Source organism: Ammospiza nelsoni, chromosome 2 (assembly GCF_027579445.1).
Source record: "Ammospiza nelsoni isolate bAmmNel1 chromosome 2, bAmmNel1.pri, whole genome shotgun sequence".
NCBI classification, from domain to species: Eukaryota; Metazoa; Chordata; class Aves; order Passeriformes; family Passerellidae; genus Ammospiza; species Ammospiza nelsoni.
In genome coordinates, this window is record NC_080634.1 from 53,417,982 (window position 1) to 53,438,372 (window position 20,391).

The 20,391-nt window shown below is 38.5% G+C and overlaps 1 protein-coding gene across 4 annotated transcripts in view; it reads right to left on the reverse strand.

Annotated features, from left to right (window-relative positions):
* The window catches only part of DCLK1 (doublecortin like kinase 1), a 233,325-nt gene that overhangs the window by 205,082 nt on the left and 7,852 nt on the right, over positions 1–20,391 (reverse strand). For all 4 annotated transcript variants that reach the window (XM_059466638.1, XM_059466639.1, XM_059466641.1 and 1 more), the window contains exon 3: positions 14,648–14,994. In XM_059466638.1, coding sequence (XP_059322621.1) covers positions 14,648–14,994 — 347 coding nt within the window. The remainder of the gene's footprint in view (positions 1–14,647; positions 14,995–20,391) is intronic.

Genomic DNA, 20,391 nt, shown 5'->3' on the forward strand with positions numbered 1-20,391 from the left:
CATGCTATGCCATATATGAAACTATTTCCTTATAAAGCCATCTGCCATAAAGGACTAGTCCAGATGGGCTTTGCTCAGTACTAGTTCCCAGATGAACCAAACTTTACAAATCTGAGGGAAATCTGAGCCATCATAACAAGACGTAGGGAGAAGATGGAGGGTGAAAATCCACCAGAAACAAGTAACTGGGATAGCACGGGGGTTTTCCACAGACAACACCAAATGGAAGAAACGAACCAAAAAAAATTCAGAAAAAAAAAATTGTGCCTCCCTATTTGTTCTCAAGATCCCCAATGTGCATGTTGGATTGTAGGTGTATGTGTACATAAAACCACAAAAGAGCTCCAACCTGCCTTTCCCACACGGTCACATTACTGAGCAGCATAGATTGATGTAGGCATCTCAAAAAAATGAAACCTGAACGATGCAAGGCCTGTAAAAATTTCTTTTTAATATCTTTTTGGTGTAGATCAATTCTATCCTTGTTCAGGAAATAACTTTTTCAGGGGAAGGAAAGAATAAGTCCAAGCCAACCTTCTCTTTGCTTCCCTGTCCCTTCCCTATACGATAACATCTTCCCTATAGGAAGGGAGAAAAGTAGGAAGAGAGCAGTTTGCTCAGCTGTTTTGCAGTGCTGGTAATTAGCTTAAGCTCTTGCTTCTCCTCTATATGACAATTTAGAAGCAAGGGAATGATTTCTGAAGAAAGTTTCACAAGAATTTTATGAATTACAGTAATACCAAAAAAGCCTGGTTAAATTTAGTTGACTATTCTGTTGCAGGATGTGTCACAATACCTGACACTTATTAGCATTAGCCAATTGACTCAGAATGGAATTATTCACAGCACTTACATCTTTTCTGAGAAAGACTGATAACATGAAGCCCACAGAATATTTTGAAGTCATGCAGAACATAGCTGCCTAAAGGGAAGAACTCAACTCATGGCTCCACTAACAAGACAAACCAAAGCAGGTCTACCAAGCGTTTTGTCTGCTAATTTTTTATTTGGAAAGCTCTTACTTAGCTTCAGCTAAAGCTTTGCTAAAGTTACTTGTGATGTGTCATAAATACATGGATATATCGCAGCTTACGATGATGGCAGATGACTAAATTACTTGTTATGTTTTTGGAAACAAAGGAGCCTCTACCCTTCTAGGGTCTGGAGTCCTTCCTCTCTTCCTTCAATGGGATGCATTACTTGGGATTTGCCAGGAGACAGCAGCTTCTCCCCCTGCAGGGACTACCGATAACTCTTCTACTCCCAGGGTTCCTGTGAGTTTCACTGGATTGTAAATTGGTTCCTTTTACAGACCTATATTTAACAGAAATACCTGTGCAAAAAGCGAGTCATCTTTTCATGTCTCTTCAGTATCCCTGTGCTGCTTTCTAGAACATTTTCTCTCCTTACTATTCCTCTGTGCTGCAGTTAGCTTCACTCTTGCAGTCTCCTAGCATCATCCATGACACCTTTATACTGTCCTCTCAGCTTCTGTGTATCATCTCTCCTCACAGAAAGCAGTCATCTAGCCTCATGCTCAACTTCATGTCCACTATTTAGTCATCAGCATACCTTTCTCTACACCTCTTTCTAAGTGATTGAGATTAAATACTAATTTAGAAAGGAATTATGTACACCTTGATGAAGATAAAATGTCTTGGTCTTATTTTGCATCAGCGTCCCATTCATCTGTTATCCATCATTTTTTGCCTAACATTGATTAGGACTGCAAAGGTGGAGAAGTGGAATCTTTGTTCTTTCTAATGCAGCACACACCCACTTCACCTTGAAAATCTGTTCCAGCTCTACTTGACAAGCTGAAAATTACTTGCTGCCTTTCCTTATCTTGGAGGTTTTTTTGGTACTAAGTGAACAGGCTTATTTCCAGGTAGTAATCTAAAATAATACAGAATAAAGCTAAGGAAACTTGGTACACATTTTTAGTGAGGCTTTGTTCCCAAAGAACAGAAACACTTACTGTACAGACAGACTATCATTGATTTGGGATATAAAATCTTCCCACACTCTCTACCTAGGTTATTCTAGGGGAGAAAATTTGGAGCTGTAAAGCTGCTTGTCACTACAAGATTTCAGAAGTCATGACAGACTGCTTTAAAAAAAATGGGAAAAAAAAGGTAAGCATGAGGACTACATAATAATCATAATTTTTCTATTTCAGTGCTGCAGCAGGAGAAGATGCTGGAGTTTGAAGCTGAAGCCAAGGGAGAGCCTCTCCTAGCCAGGGGAGGAACGGGGAGTAGTGGTAGAGAGCCTCACTCCTTTTAGAGCACCCGCCTCTAAATTTCAGTGATCCTCCTGATTACTTGCCTGTAAATGAAGCAGGCGAAGTTAAAGCTTCCCTCTTCCTACAGAGGTACAAAGTGACATTCAGTTGTTCCTCTCCTCCTCCTCCTGTAGCATTTAAGAGAACAGTTCCTACTGAATGCTGTGAAAAATGACTGGCATTCAGTTGGACTCGGCACAAGAGAAACCAGAGCTAGATTATCTTTTCTAGGACAGCCCTCCTCCATCTGCAGATGGAAAGGTTAGTTTTTCACAGGGATGCCGCATTTAAAAGCTACTCCTCCTACAGTGTCATTGAAGACTTGCCAGAGAAAGGAAAGTCTCATCCTTTCATTCTCATCACCTCCCCCCCACAAACAACCAAAGGATGAAGCACAGCAGGCTCTCTACCAGGCCACCTCATTTAAATACTGCTGCTTAAATGGGATTTAAATTAAGCTGCAAATAATTTTGTTTGAAAGCATTTCTTAGCAAGATGACATTCCAACAAATACCATTAATCTATAACAACTCCTATAAATCTTAATCAATTAGTCCTTTTCGTCCCACATCTAAAATTCAATGTTTTCAAACTGCTTTAGCTTCATAACGTCTTCATGAAATTGTCTGATTGAAAAGAAATTCAACTGAATCACTTTTTATCAAGAACAAAATTTCTTGAGCAAATGTATTCGTTCTGACAAACACCTTACCTCAAACTATCACACATTGACTACTGGAATACCTAGACATGATTATAAAAGCTTTTATTTCATTTCAGTCTTCTGTCACAGAAATAGAGCCCCAGAGAGACTTTACCTAGTCAGTTGGCATGTCCAGAATACAGATATCAAATGCTCATCTCAAATTTATTTGCTGTTAAATTCAACAAAACAAAAACAAAACAAAAAAATCAATGCTTTATTAATGTTCCTCATTCTTAGCTTGTTAGAATAGCCCTGCTCTTCCTATTTCATCCCTTAAGATGTTATGACTCTCTCAACCTTTGCTCATGGTATTGACAGCCAATCAATGCTAATATTAGTCCAATTTTCTTTACACGGGGAACAGAATTTTTAGTTTGCCTATCCCTGAAGAAAAAAAAGCTGTGAACAACGGCACTCACAAGGATGCTAATCAAGTGCAAAAGCACTAAACACTTCTACATGGATGTTCTCCCACCATCTCATAGCAACGCAATGTTCAACACTTCTTGTGTTAATGATCTTCACATCATGCTCACTGCTCTCTCATCTGGTTTCTGTTTCTCTAGTTCTGACAGGCCACTTGATTATTCTTTCCTACATTAACTGCTTCATATTTGCTTTATTAAATTTCACACTGATTGCAGTTCGTGCTCCTAATTCATCAAGATCACACTCTATTTAAACAGATTACTCCAGAGTATTCACAATGCTCCCAAATCTGCCCCAGAACAGATGTGTTCTGATTTAGAAACAGAAACATCCAAATATCATTTCTTTTTCTCTAAGACCTATAGGCAGCCTTCTTTTTCACAAATGTACAGAACAGTGAAAGTGCTGGAGCTCTGGAAGTATTTTGACATAGCAAGAATAAAGAAGTACAAAAGCATTTCAGACAACAATATGGGCTATTCAGATGACAGGAGATAATAAACCCTGCTAGCACCATCATAACCACACAGGGGCACTGACCCCATCCATGCTTATGTAGCTATAGTAAAAAGTGGAAAAAACCCCAAACTACTCTGTACTAGAGTCAACAAGGCTATATATGGACTTTTTTCATGACTGTGAATTTCTATATTTTTAACTATTTTTTCCTTAATCAGCAAGACAGAATTACAGCATCCATGGGTTAACTCTCATGTGAATACAGGGTTTCTCATTATCAGTGCACAGTGTGCCAGGAGCATTCCCACAACACACTCACCTCCCTCTCAAAGTTATTTCCTCACCAAGGAGCACACAAGCATGCCACTTAAACACTCCATAAACTGCATTAGCTTTTACTCAGATTTTGTGTGGGTGTAAATGCAAACACATGGGAAACAGCAGAAGGTTAAAGAAATCTTAGTTATAAGTGTACAAGATATACTAACAGAACAAAGGCCGGACCACAGAACTGAGATGTGCTCAGGAAACCATTTCACACACAAGAAACTCCACAGAAAGCACAATTTTTCAGAGTTTGCTAGATTTGAAAAAAACAGGAGTTGTGACTAGAAATCAAGAAAGGAGATAGTACTGAAAGACACAAGAAGTTAAAAAATCAAAGAAAATTAAAGAGACTACTAGAAAACCTTCAGAAACAGAAAAATGATTCAGAGGTGAGTAAGAAATAAGAAAGGGAAAATGAGACAGCAAGATATTTCAATGGCAACTAGAATAAAGGAAGAGCTAGGTTTAGCTTCTGGATGCATGGTATATGGCAGCAGTTGCAGTTTGCAATTCAAATTAATGTAAAACAGACATATAACCTGTCTGCAAGGGAAGGCAGGTGAATGTATTCAAACACTAGTCTATTTAAAAAGTCAGCATATCCCTTTTAGGCAATGTCTGTCTTCCTTTTAATCAAAGCCATTCTACCCTACCTATTCCACAAGATGCCCCCAGTTGTCCCCTGTTGCCTGGCAGCTTTGAAAAAAAATCATTGCTTATACCAAACCAACAAGATAATTAAAAGCAGTTCAAACTGAGATTTCATACTCTATTCAGTTGATGAGTAAATGTCTCTTACAATTTTAAGCTATTAAAGCTCAGAGGAGTTTTACTTAAAAGAAGTTTCTGAGATTCAACATTTAATGGAAAACCAAATCCACTACAACAACTGATTTGGGAGAGGCAATCAGCCTTAACTACCTAACATGAGTTTTATTTTCAGTATCATACAGCTGAATTCCAAACCCCATATAAAGCTTTGCTGCTTTCCAGCAGGAGCATACTACAGTCTTCTGCCTTGCTTTCTCTAGTTACACTCAGTTACCTCTGATAATTTCAAACCATTTATGCTCATTTTTATCTATGTGTAAAGTACTATGTCCTGTCCTCAGGTCCCCAAAGACCTCTTTGCTCTTTAGTCTATGACTTTAAGGATTCAGTCCTATGGAAGAAGCTTCATTCCCTCCCCAGAAGCTTTGCTAAGCAAAATCACTGGCTTGAAGTAGGTATTCTGGCCTACTTTAGAAGTTTCTTGGGGTAAAACATAAGAGAAAGTACTTATTAAAATTTAAGAAAAAATGTAGTACACACCTTGTATACCATTAACCAGTGACATCAGGAAAACAGTCTCAAAAATGTTTGATTTATACATAAAAATTTAAGCTGTTCTCAGAGCTTTACTGCCTTCATTCAGTACAATGGAAATATTTTCACCTACTAGTAATTGTATTAGTTTCTAAATCTGATTGAGTCTGGACAGTCTGGCCCTATGAACTGGCACACAGTACTGGGACATAGATTCAGAAGAGATTAAGTCAATACTTCCTCCAGGATTGAACAAATTAGTTTCAAGCTTAAAGAGAAATGGAGGGGGAAAGAGGCAGAATACATGGTACATCACTGATTTATTATTACATAATGCTGTTGTCCCTGAAGATCCTCCCAGTTTCAGTTCCAAAATTCACATCTAAGAAACTGAATTGCATCTCCAACAGAGGAAAAAATTAAGGTAGAGACCTGAATTCATCTTGAGTAACTCAAGGAGCACCTGAAAAGTATGTCATTGCCCTAGACTTGCTTTCTACAGAAGAAGAATCACAAAAGACAATTCCAGACTAACTAGGTTGAATATTCAAAAATATTTGTGTTTCTTGCCACTCACTACAAGCAACACAAAGTGTATGGCTTAAGAAGCTTCAAAGTACTGAACACAAAATGTTTCACAGTTTACTGCAGTTTCACAAAAGAATCTGGTTTCATAAAAACTTAATTAGAAAAACAAGGTACAAAATTGGGCTGACACTACAATTTCCTGCATTGTCAGTAATTTTTGACTTATTTTGCCAGCATCAATTGCCTTTTGAAAGGTTTGAAAGACCTTGGCTCCTATAGGTACAAGGATTAGTTTTCAGAGAAAAACACAGCTAATGACAGAATATTTATGCAGTTTGTGCTCTCAGTATTCATCATTCACATAAGCATCTTCTACACAATAGCTTGGCAAAAGGTTGTTGAACAGGAAACTAAGTGGAAAGAAACAAGTAATCATGGATATACTTGCACTAAATCACAGGTAGCTGCTCAAACTTGAGTTTGAGTAGTTATTACCCTTTAGTTCATTAACTCAACTTTCTTCAAAACAGGCACTGACAAGGTTTTCCAAGTGTTTGTGTAAGAACTCAAGGCCCAACATCCAAAGACATAATTATATAAAAACACTTACATTAAAAAGGAAATCTTTAAGTTCTCATAAGCTACAAGGCAGAATTAAGAATTTTTCCTATGTATAGTATAATTTAATTTCTCAGGAAGGAAACATGTTACAAAAAATTTGTGAGAGAAAAGTGTTGGGTTTTTTCTGTAGATGACACTAAAGATTCTCCTAAATGACTAGAAATTCTTAGTCCTCTTGTAACAACTAATTTTAGAAGGAAAAACAGAACAGAACAGAAACAACCCAGCAAATCCAACACCCATTATGCTTTTACAAAGGATCATTACATCATACCACTTAAGAGAAAGGAAACACACACTTGGCCAACAAAAAAAAAATTACTAACAGTAAGAGCTTCAGAGAGTATAAATAAAATAATCCCGGTGAACAACTGACAATACACTGTAAAAATCTTCAAACCATCAATCTCATTTGGTTTAGACAAAGTCATAAGGCAGGGGGAGGAGAACAGAGAAAGTTTAGAATGGCTACTGTTTGAAAGCATCCCAAAAAGGTTAAAGGTTTCAACTGTTCATTAAGGACCAAACTGCTCTCAAAGATTGTGTTTTACTGAGCAGTGGAAACTCTTCTCCATGATCACCAGTAATCTCATGCCTGTCTCTACAAAACAGCTGAACAGCATCATCAGAGAAATCTGCAAGCACTTTTCCAAACTCTCTTCCATGAAACAACTAGCAAAAAACCCCAAAAAACTCTCCACAACAAGATCGTAGAGTTGAGGATGTTCCCATTTGCTTTTCTTTTCCTTCCCCAATAGTCATTAAACACAAATCAGAACTTAACTGGATAATAAGCTGTTCTTAGTTACATTGCATATTTAAACAAAAGCCAGATGTAAAGGAAAATTATCCTTATTCTAGAAATGGAAAGCTCTGAATCACCACACCATCTCCTTTCCATTGAGAAACACTTCTTCACACAGTACAAAACTCCACCTTGAAGAGACAGAAATTACTGTTCCTTAAGGCTTCCTACAGTACATAAACTCTCTAATGACTATCTGGTTATCTTTAAGACACTAAGATCAGCTTATCTGATGTTTAACACAGTCTGAAGCAGGTGTGCAAGTTTTCAGTCTCTTTCACCTAACAACAGCTCTTGTTTTGCCCAGCACACCAGCCTCGCCCAAGCATGCAGAAGATGGCGTCTTCTCAATTTTCAAAGTCAGTCTGCAGTTCCTGTGGGATGCCAGTTGGCAACCATGGAAACTCCTATTGTGAGAAGCTTTTGGAGAGAGAGCAACACAGTTGTCAGTCTCAGCTTAATAAGAACCGACCCCAGACAAATGAATGAACACACACTGCTTTCAGCAAGGAATGGGCTCCTGTTCACTCCTTCTCAGAGGACTTTATCTGAGTAACAACTAAAATTGTTAGTCACTGTCATAACCTGACAATGAAACAGCCCATCCAGAAGCACAAGAGTTCAAGGACCTCACCTCTAACACCAGGATAACACCAATTGCCAGCAAATTTGCTACCCTAGCACAAATGATTTTAAACCAGTTTTTTATGCTTTTCTCAAAGTATAGTCTAATTTTTAGTGGAGACCCACTTTTATCAACAGTAGCCGTAAGAACTTTCCAATACCCCCAGAGGCCATCACAACTTGCTTAAATACACAATTTTCACTCATTGATTACTTTTGTTTGCTTTTCAGACTATCATGAAGGGGGCCTTTTCCTGAGTATCGAGAAAAAACCTCATCTTTTTAATCCTTCCCCAAACTCAGTTTAAAAACAGTAAAGCCAGAAATTATACATCTTCCAGAGAGAAAAAAATATTTTGATTAAACATACTGCAGGCAAGAAGGAGGGAAAGTGAGGTGCATTACAAGGTGGAGAGGTACTCTTTGGGTTTTTTTTTTTAAATGTCTCTCATAGCTACAAACACGGTGGTCTGTCAGAATTGCCCAGACAGGGCCTAAAATTCATGTCTAAAATAAGCAGCACAGGTATCTTCTGATGAGTATGGCCTTCTAGCATTCACATTAGAAGGCCTTTAGGAAAGAACAGCTCATGCAGAGTGAGCAAAATGGGTTTCAGGACTCCAGATGGTTGTCCACTATTGAAGTACCACCTCAAGAGCTGCTGCTTTCCTGTTAAAATGCTTATGTGAGCTGCAGAAGTCATTTTACTTAATGTTTTCTCACAATTAGTCACAATTAGGATCTGCACAGCTACACCTCACAGAGAATTCACCATTGTTCTTTGTTCATTGTTCTTTGGTCAATCAACATCACCCAAGTGCCTGTGACTGACAGGGAGCTCCAAAGCCTTCAACAAAAGGGAGAAGATAAAGTTACTGTGCTGAGATACAGAAAATAAGATGCACTCAACATTTTTCCTGGTTTTGAAAAATGTTTGAAAATGGACAATGAGTGCTATTTTGCGTGGATTGCAGCTACAACTTGAAATACACAAACTTCAATACAAATTACAGCTACAAATATAAAGAACATGCCCCACCGGTCACCCTTAAAATTAAATGCACCTTCTTCATTAAGATTACTAATGCTGATGTGAATCAAACTTAGAGGCAAGCACAAAACTAGTCACTTGCTGCACATAAATTTTATTTTGGTTAACATTCCTTTGGTCTAGATTGTTGTACAATATACACTACCCAAATGCTGAGATTAGAATGTTATTCTGTGAATGATACCTACCTTCATGTATATAGATGTTTCTGTACCAAGGACAATCCAGGTGTAGAGAAAGACATTTTAGATGTTTAATATATCCTAAGAAACGGTACCTTTGGCCAAAAATTTACTGTATAATACAGATCTTATTGTTCAAATTTTTTTCAATGGTTAAGAACAAAACCATAAAAATCACACGCTCATCTTAGGTGTAGGTGCAAACACTTGCTTTTGCTTCCTTAATAAGAGTATTTTTTTAGAACAGTGGTATTCCTTTTTAAAAACTACAATATCATGTGTCCTCAGAATGAGAAGTCCACAGGAGAGGGAGTTTTTTTGCATCATAACATACCCATTTTATAGTGGGTTTCCAATAAAAAACAAAAGCATATTAAACTCAATGAAGAAGCTTCAGGCTTTCCAGTACTGTGATGCTCACTTCCCTTGTAGTCACAATTCTTTAATAGCTATTTCAATGGCTTAAAACAAGGCTGTTGAGGGACATCCTATGCCTCACACTGTACTTTCTGTAAGGTATATGTCTTTAAGTAACTGTGGCTGTATTTCATACCTGTAAAGGTAATTTGATTTGTGTATGAGGAAAAAAAAACGAGAACAGATAGTGACTTTTATTCTGGTATCTCTGGCACTGACCATTTATCTGTCTGAAGTCAAATCAACAGCATAATGCATATACTGAAAAATAATTTGCATGATTGCATCTTGTTAAGCTAAGCAAACCACCTGTTCAAATAAGTAGGTCCTATTATAAACCAGATGTTTGTTCTTGCAAAAGCACATGGAGGATGTACAAGGTAACAAAGCACTGTTGTCCAACCTTTAGTCTTTGCCAAAACACGCAAACTGTAAATACCCTGCACAAATATACACATCGTAATACTTCTAAAAAGGGCACTGTTTCACAATATTGCTGTTAAATGTGACCTTGATTAGTTTTCTCCCATTTCAGTCATTGGTGTTATTCTAGAAGTACACCAAGCAAACAGAAACCAGAGAAGAGCCTGCAACAAAGCAACTGGGCTCTATCTCCACACACAGCTTGTGTCCTCAGTGTCTGCACTGTGTCCACACACTGTCTTTTAGAAGGCCATTTTTTAATGCACATCAAAGTAAAAATACCCCCTTCTGTTAAGGACAGGTTAGAAATCAAACTGGAACAGGGCAGCTACAGAGAAGCAAGACACATTTCAGTCATGAGAAAGTGCTTTTCTCTGCCCAAGTATGTGATAATATTAAGGGCCAACGCTGACAATACCTCTTCATGAACTTAAACATCAGGTTAACCTAAAAAATTGAGTAGTGCTCATAGTAAAAGCATGCCCTCATTATCTGTATTCCTACAGGCAGCCATTACACCTACTCATTCTATTTTCATTTTCCTTACATAGCAAAGTTGGCAAGGAAAACGCCTCAAGCTTTCCCCCTGGAAAGCTTTTGAATTGGCCTGTGCTCATAAGACTGTTAAACACTTCTGAGAGTCCCACCATCTTCTAATGCATCACTGTGGTACAGGGAAGTAATTCTATCTCTTTCTCTAGAGTAAAAAGACCCTTGTACCAGTGGAAATTAAGTGTATTTATAAAAGTATATACAAACTATTCCAGACACGGTGTGAAGCCTATCCAGCTCTGAGGAATCATTAATAATTAAACTGCTAAAGTATGCTAAATGCAGCCATTGGTGTGTTTTATAATCAGATTGCTGTTGTATATTGTGCCCTTTTTAGCACAAATGAAATGATATTTTAAGGCTTCAGAGACCTTGAAGTCAAAGTACAAATTCTGATGGGTTATAAAGAAATGAAAATAAGCCACTAGTTACCCTGTTTTTTAGTAAGGAGAAACTTTTTTTTTATTATTATTTAATAAAACTAAAGTAATGTATGAAATCCTAAGTCAACAGCCACCCAATACTGGAAAACATCAAGTTTTAGTCCCTGAACTGCCAATGACCCAATGAGACAGACTGATTTAAATTTGCTGGGGTTTGATTTTTTGAGGATTGCTTTCTTGTGGTTTTTTTTTTAGGTTTAGTTTACTTTCTTCTTTTTGGTTTGGTTTCCCCCCAACACATTTCTTTTGCTATTCCATAATTAAAAGGTTGAAATGGCTAATACAACACACCTACTTAATCAAGTCCTGGAGTTCTAAGAAACATTGACAAAGCATCATGTGCACTGAAACTTACTAAATTTTCCAAAACCAGGAAGGAATTTTTGAGATGGGGAAATCAACGGGATGTCAAAGGAGAGCTTTCTTCCCAGCAATTAAACTTTCCTGAGGTTCTGATTGTCTAAGTACTACCTCTTTCATCACGACAAACTCTGTACATTGCCACCAAATTTTATAGGTCATCATTTAAATTCCTCTTAACTGAACAAAATGTTTATTAATATATTTTAGAGATACAGATCAAAACATCACAACTAACAAGGCTATCTGAGGACAAATATTTTAGTACCTAGGAGTATTATTTTTCCATGTGTAGTGTCAGTATGGAACAACCACCTAACTTGGATGCCAAGTCTCTGACTCTTGCTGCTTTCTTTTATTAGCCTGGGGCATCTAATGATAGTATCCAACAACAATACACATACCACACTGCCCACCTGCATTAACAATACAGGGAACTCATTATTGCTTCAGAAGGGCAATTCCCGCATTGGCCTTATAAAAAAATCAGAAGAGAGGACAGTACAAAATAGCTTGTCTCCAAGTTATAGTCCTAAAGAATAAACCCAGGAGAGCTTTATTCTCTTATCCTTACAGTAAATTACTTTTCTTGACTCAGAGCTTTAGGATTTCATTGCTTTTTAAGTTAGTGATGAAAGATTTAATCACAGGTTTGTTAGATTTAGCCCCTCAACACAGGCTTTTCCAGAATCTTCAGAACCCCAGCAGGAGTCACAGTAGAAGTTTCCAACTACAAATAGTACTGGAAAAATGTTGGATTTACCATGGATTTCCTCCCAGTAATAATTCACAGCTTGAATTTAGCAATAAAAAAAAATCTATCATCGTGTCCCCAGTGCCATCTGGGAGATCAGGCTTTTGGCAAAGAAAAATGGAGCAGCAATTGCCTGGCAGCACAGGAAATCAATGACTTCCCCACTCAGGGCTGAGCAACAGGCTGCTCCTGCCGAGCACAGAGTCATTCATTTCCCTTCCTGCCAGCAAAGCTGCCCTGTACATGGAGAAAGCAAAGTCTCTGCTACACCTGCAGGACACACAAACCCCCTCCTCTAAACCCTGACCTTACCAGGGAGGCTACACAATTCCATGTGTATATCCAAAAGGGGAAGGAGCGTGGAGATGGTGGTCTCTTGGGAGAGCTTCTGGACATGGGGGTTTTAGGCTACAAGGCAGGCAACAAAAACACCACTGAGTTAAGCTCAAGTCAAAGCTCATGAGTTGACAAAGGATTCAACTGAACTATGCCAACATAAGGGCCAAGAAAATCTGGTCACCCTTTTTGCCCCAGTAGTAGGATAATACTAGGTAATTTCAGGAATTAGAGTTCCAAAACAGGTGTAAAGGGTTTTTTTTCAGTTTGTTCTAAGAACGATCATTAAAGGGGAGTTTTAAATACAAAAAGATAAAAGTGGAGCACATTATCCAGGAGACACATGGGCTGTCTCTTCTTCCAGGCTGCACTTCTTCAGAGCTAAACAACAAGTTTATTTACATATAAAATACAAAGCATATGTATTCCCTTTTTACTGAGAGGGTTTGCAGGAACTGGAATAATTATTCAAGATCTTCTGTCAATGTCATAGCAGAAACCACCACTGACCTCTGTAGCTTTAAAATCTCAACTCCTTCCTCAAATTTACTAGTCTTAGTGCTCCCTGGAGCATGAGACAAGAAAGAACAGGAGTTGAGAGTTTCCCCCAACAAACACTTCAACTTTGCTGCAGAAAAACAGAATTTCACATCCACATTTTCCTCCAGGTCAAAGTTCCCAATAAAGTCACAGTAAGGAGATCATTACAGGCATGTACACAGTCACCAAGAACTGTACTACTGTGTGTAACTGGTGTCAGAGGTTACTGATACAAAACAGCAGATAGAAGAGACTTCTGGTCAAGCCAAACTTGGCCCTGATTTGAACCAGTGCTCTGAATAAGCAGGCTTGTCCTTTGAACTGCCCTCTCTGAGATCAGAGAGTACTGCTGTAGCTGTTTCTGGAGCTGTGCCTGCACATCAGCCCCAGTAACTGCAGATGTGTTAGGGCATCACCAGATCTTGCTGAGCATTGATTTACCTGTATCAGGCAGATTTGGCAGCATCTCACAACAGCAACACTGTTTGCTGCTTATCTGTGCATCATTGAACCCAGAATCTGTAAAAACACAGCTGTATTACAGCAGAAATATGGTCTCTAGCAGCTTCTAGCTTCTCAGGGAGACTTCTTTGGTTTAATAAGTTACATCTGTAAATGCAAATATCTGCCTTATTTCTCTAGAGTCACCATTGCTCTAAATCAATTCAGGTCACGCTGAAATTAGCCTTGCCCTTCAGCAGGTTAAGAGCTTCTCCCATTTTGCTATAATTAATACATGTCTATAGAAAAATTACAAATAAAGTGAAAGACAAAAAAGAAGTCGGATTATTCAGTAATATTTTTTCATGTCCCTCTATCCCCAAGCCCAATAAGAAGCCTCTCAAAAATCTCACTCTGCTGCAATTTAATAAGTCAGCAAAAAAGAGGCACTGCTTGAAGTTATTTCACAGAAGAAATAACATGAAACCTACAAGAGACTCCTCCATGAATGTGAGCCCCACACATAATCCTACCTTTATTCCTGCAATAAGGAAAAAAGCTCATTAATTTTCTAAGCTTGCACCTTCTTCATTGTCCATTTTAGGTGCAATAAGATTCATCATTTAGTCACTCTGGAGAGCAGTAGGTCTGCATTTATCATGGTGAAACGCGTCCTCACTGTTCTTACAGTTTACGGAAAGCCAAGTGCAATGACTCATAAAACTGCTGCAAGAAAAAGCTGAAACAAGTTAACAGAATGAGCTTAAGTGACATCCTTCATCCTACGTTTCCGGCGTGCAGAGCCAAAACCACATCACACTTTCAGCAGAACAGATTTAGAGCTATTATTTATCATAAATGGCAAGACCTTCACCAAGGCCAAGTAATGTTTCATGGTGTTCCTGAGCTGCTGACAGACCTTAAGTACACTACAAGCAGTAGAAGGTCTGGCAGTACGTTCTAGAGCAAATGGGACTCTTTTCTGCTAATGTACTATTCTTTTCCTTCTGGAAAATTGTATTTTCTTCATGCTGAGAACCGTCATCACGAAAATTCTTACCTGTTTTCCATCTAGTGTGTACAAGCGTTTAACCACCCCTGAATCCAGCTTGATGGCATCGGTTATGTCAGTAAGAACCTGTTCAAAGGAATGTGCTGTCTTCTTGTTGAGCAGGATCCGGACTGCCTTCCGTGGCTTCACTCCGCTCCTGATGATAGTGACCAGTTTGGGCCTAATGAAATCCTTATTCTCTTTTGTGTCTGGAGCACCTCCTTTAGCAGTGGCAAGAGATGGCACTGAACGAGAAGTAGAAGTTGTCTTAACATTCACTGACCAGTTTGGGTTTACATTCTTTGTGTACTCCAGTTTCTTGAAAGGTTCTATGGAACCACATACATAACTTTCCCCTGTGGAAACAAAAGCAAAAGTCCAGCAAGTCAGATTGGAGAGGGAAGAAAAAAAAGAAAAATGCAGGAAAATATAAAATTAAATAATTCTCAAATTATTAAATATTATTCTTATTATTCTTGGTCTACAGTGCATAAATATTGATCTCTTCCCTTCTCAGATGCTACTGACTACAAAATGAGTGATCTTTTAAAGATCACTCTTCAGCTAACTGTTCAAGAAATGCTGTTACAAAAATCCTTGAAAGCAGCAGTTTTCTTATCAGAAAACACTATTTGCAGTGGGGACCACTGCTGTCAGTAAACACAGTAAACAGCATTCGTATTTCACCAGCAGCCCAGCCCCAGCACATTATCACAGTACTCCCCCAGTCTTCATGCTTAAGTGGCCCACTCCTAAGAAAACATCAGGCTCCAAACATTTCGGAGGAAATACTATGAAATACTACCAAAAATTCAGGCTACAAATAATGTTTTATAAGAAGCTGGATAAAAGTTGGAAATTTGTTAACATTTGATTTTTTTTTTAAAGCTTTAGGCATCATAAACCCAAGATATGTATAGACAAGAAATCTCCCTGTATTATTTACTGACTAAATATATATGTGGGGAAATGAAGACAAAGAGTAGCAATTAAAGACTTCTCGTCACAACAAATTTACCATGCTAAAAAGAAAAATAGTGGCTATTAGTTCCTCTTCCTGTTGGAGCACTATCTACAGTAAAATATTTTTGCAAATACCACACCCACACAACTTCTGGGGAACTAGAAATCAGCCAGAAAACCCAGCAACATGTAGATTAGCATCTGAATCCAGTCCAGCTGAAGGCTGCTGTGTAAGGGGCACCTGCTTGGGAACGCCTGACTCTCCCTTGAGCTTGACTGTACCTGTGCTGGCAGCAGCACTGGATCAGCTCAGTGATCTGACTGTACATACCAAAGACACTACTAATTCTGCAACATCAAGCTGATCCAGTTCGTCCTCTGGCTGAGGAAAAACAAACTAACAAGCCAAACAAAAACCAAAAAACTCAAAGAAACCAATACTAGATCCAGCAAGACCACACCTTCTGGCAGCCTACAGTTAAATCACAAATAATGCAAGATCCTTTCCTGAACAATCCCACAGAGACATCTGAGATGTTTTACTTCTTCTGGGTTCAAGAGTTCACTCTATACTAACAGCAAAGAAGCCTTCGTATCAGAAATTCAGCCCAGGGTAACAAAACCAGAACAAAACTCAGCGATGCACCTTCTATGCCAAAAAACATGTAAGAACCAAAGATATTCCTAATGACCCTTACCTCTAAGGAAAGAGGACTCACAGTTCAATCATTAAAAGACAATTAAGTATTAAAATTAATTTCTGAACAGAAATTTTAAGGTTTCAAGACACCCAACCCAATTCTGGAGACATTATAGCACACAGAGTCACAACATCTAAAATGGAGGCAGGCAACACTGGGACTTGAGGCTTGGATAAAGGTAGGCTCTTCCTTTTAGCCACTGCATATATCCAAGATAGATATGATAGATCCAGATATGTGTATGGCAACATCAGATTAGAAGGGCTCAGCAATGAGTGGTCAAACAGCGCAGGTTCTCTTTTATCCATGTCCTGTCCAGTTGTTCTTGTATTAGCTACTCAGTGCCAGGTCAGAATGCATCCACCAAACCACATCCACAAAATTAGAAAGTTTTAAGGAAAAAAAAAAGAAATTCTACTATGATTAAGACTGTATTAAGATCAATACAATAAATACCCGCTCTATAAAATAATTTTCAGAAGTCTCTTAAAAATTTTTAAGCAAAATTTATTCTTCTCTACACTTGTGTTGGCTGTAAGCAGTAAAATCCACCGGCAACCTTCTATTTTATTTTTTTTGGTGGGGGGGGGTGGGGTATAAATCTGGATATTGAGGTTCAGCCCCATTAGGGAAATTTTTCACTTCAGTTGCAGAAAACAGCATTTATTTAAAAGCAAATCTTCAAATTAAAACTCACTTCTCAAGCGGTAGGCTCATAAATAAATGTTGATACACAGTGTACTCAGAAGATTTACATTTTATTTATTAAGAACTCTTTTGGTTCCCCTTCTTGAAAGGACAGCGTTCCACATGATTTTTAATATCAGCTACATTTAAAGGTCAGACGGATTCCTTGTAGCATTTAACTGCACATCAGCTCTTCATTACAAAACTAAATTTATATAAATGATCATTTAAAAAGGACCACGAGAATCACTGAAGATTTGGGATTGTTTGAACATAAGCACTTTTGCCCTTTCCTCATCTCCAATGGTACCATATCACTAAAATATTTACACCAAGATAATTCTTTCCCTTCAAGAGGCTCATATTTTTCTAAAGAACACCTTGGAGGTAGAGCGTCCAAGGACTTCAAAGATGAAATACCTTTAGTAAGAACTATTTTATTTAGGCTAACAGAAATACAGATACTTCTCCCATAATGTTGTTATTTAAAACTATTTTAGGTATTAGCTAGGGACTGCAATTTTCATGCACGCCAGTCCTAAGTGGCAGGCCTGTAAGAATATAAACCTTTAACACCTCTGGTGCTTGTACAGAGGAATCTCAAATAAAAGGACAAAAGCTCTTCACCTAGATTTTCATTTCCTTATTTTTCACCAGTACCTTCCAGACTGCAAAAAGATTTCAAAGGGGCATGACTTAAAAGTCCAGTAAATCCATCTCCTGCTTTAGCTATTGCTTCTTCATCATCAGCTTTGAGTAATTGGCAGCTGGAAGAAGAAAGTAACAATCTCCAGACACTAGATTCCTAACAGAACAAGGGTTGAGAAGGATTCTTTGAAGAAACTGGATTAAGCAAAGGGCACTGACAACAAAGCCTATTTAACAGTGACAATTTGATTGCAGCTCCCCAGGAGAGGGGAGCAAGGGTTTCACAGCGCAGCCATCTGTCACTAATGGAATTTTGACTCTTGATTACAGTATCAATAGCCATTAGGAGAAGAAAAGGGGAACACCCAGTTGCTCCAGGAGATCTGGCATCTAGGAAGAAAAGTGAGTATTACACCTTAGAAAGTATCCCTTTCCTGAGAGCCTCTTCACAGCAACAGTGCAAATGAAACACGTACCACTGGAATCTTGCAAAAAAGATGCACAGCACTTGTTGGTCAGTTTCAAACTTGTTGATCAGTAACCCTACAATTTAATTTGTATAAATGTTCAACACTTCTGGCAAATGCCATGTGGAACAATAAAATAAATCTTAACACTGAGAAATTATTCAGAAAGCTAATCATGTGGAAGGGCAGATCCCAAAACATTGTTTATGCTTAAAAAAAGCATACCTGCAGTTGCACATCTGTCAAAATTCAATGCAACTGACTGATCAGAGACATGCAACACTGGAGGATAGTTCTTATGGGTCATGACAGAATTTCAAGGCTTGCTTCACTTATTAAATATTTGTAGAAATAATATCTGTGTGTACAAAGTGGTTGGTAAGGCGACATTGGATCACTGCAATTAAGTACTGGAGCTTTCCTGACAAAAGTGTCTCCCTGCTTTCCACATTGGTATTAGCAGTTCATTTGTTTTCTTCAGCTTGCTGATATTCTCCCTAGAAGAACGACCAAGGCATCATCTCTCAAAAGCCATTTTTTGTGTTGCTTTTCTGTGCTTAAGGTGACTAAGCCTAAAATGGCTTTGTGATGAAGCCAGTTATCTTAGGTGGAAACCCTGGAGAAGGAAGAGAGAACCTGTCTGAATCTCACAAACAGAGAGGGAACATCAACTCCTCTTTGTGGAGGTCAGGATTGGCCGATTTATGGAAAATAGTGTTGATTCCTTGGAGCACAGTATGTAGTAGGAATATAAAGTTATTAATTTATGAATTAGTAGTGATTTACTGGGGTCCATTTCCCCAACAGACAGGACAAGAAATATGTTAAGAGGATGAGGAAGGGACTAGCACCCAGCACTCCATGCCTAAGCAAACGTGCCTTTCTTCACTTTCTACCCTTTAGTTTTATACATACAGAAGGCAGAATCTCAGTCTCTGTGGAGAAAGGACAGAAAATTCTGACTGTGCCTCACTACACTGAGCAGATTGCAAAAAGAAGATGGCCTGAATGAAATAAATTACAGATACTTGATAGCTCCCAAATGTGTTAGTTAATAGAACAATAACCTACTTTAACTACATTGCTGCTGCCTTGTCTACCTTGCTTCTTCCTGCAGGGTCTGAAAAAAATGCAACAGTGCACAAGAGATGGAGCATCTACAGGAAATAAATCTGACCCACACATTTTCACCCAGCAATCAGACGCACCAGAAACTTCAAATCAGATCTCCTCTAACCTTGGAAAGGACTTCTTTCACAAATTTACTTTCTTCTCAGTTCAGACTAAAAAGTTGGGATCATTTCCCTTCATCAAAAATACTTCTTCTGTCCCCTCAAATCTCTGCAATCTTATTACAACTAAGATAGACACTGTAAACATTCAAAAAAAAGCCCACCAAAAATAATGTAAAGCACCTAGAATAAGAAATCACATGGACTTCCACGAAGCTGTTAAGCAAGACAAAAGACGATCTAAAGGCTAATGGATGAACAAATAATGAAATAAATAGTGCCAGAACAACCCTCTACTATTTTATGCAACAGGATCATTCAGCTGTTTGTTTATTAAACAATATAAGGATTGCAGCCATTTCTGCCCCAGGATTCAGTCCAAGTTTCCCTAAATTTGATAGCCCTGGATCAAGTCCATGGTAAATATCCAGGGTAAATTTAATCCTACAAACAAATGTCCACATAGATTCAGCTCTACAAACATTTAAACAGATACTTTACTATTATTATTTTGATAGCACATTACACATGCATATGAATCTTTCCAGCCCATCAATTCCCAGCTGCTGAGGTAGGCATGATCTAGAAAAAAGAAGCCATTAGCTCTAGAGAACATCAGAGACCACATCAATCAATTCCTACAGACTGGCCTGGCTGGGCTCCTCGCCAACAACACCCAAGTGGCTGGCAGAGTCAAGAAGGCAGCAGGAATACTGGGAAGGAGAGGGAGAAGCTGAGATACAAGAAATGAGGTGACAGTAGGAGTAGCAAGACCCATATGCAAAACAGGTCAGGAACTCTTGCAGCCCATCACTCCAGCAAGGAGACACTGCCTTTTGAACCCTGCAGTGGCAGGCAGCTTCTCTGCTGCTCTGAGCACAAACTGCCTGCCTCCATCACGAGAGCCTTCCCGAGTCCTCATGTGACCCAGCATTTCCTCTGCCCTGCAGCAAGGTTCACATCTCCCAGGAGTTATTAGCTGGCTACAGCTATTACTGGATTTTAAAGCTGGCATATCTGCATCCTTTCAAACTGCTCCTTCAACAAGGTTTGTG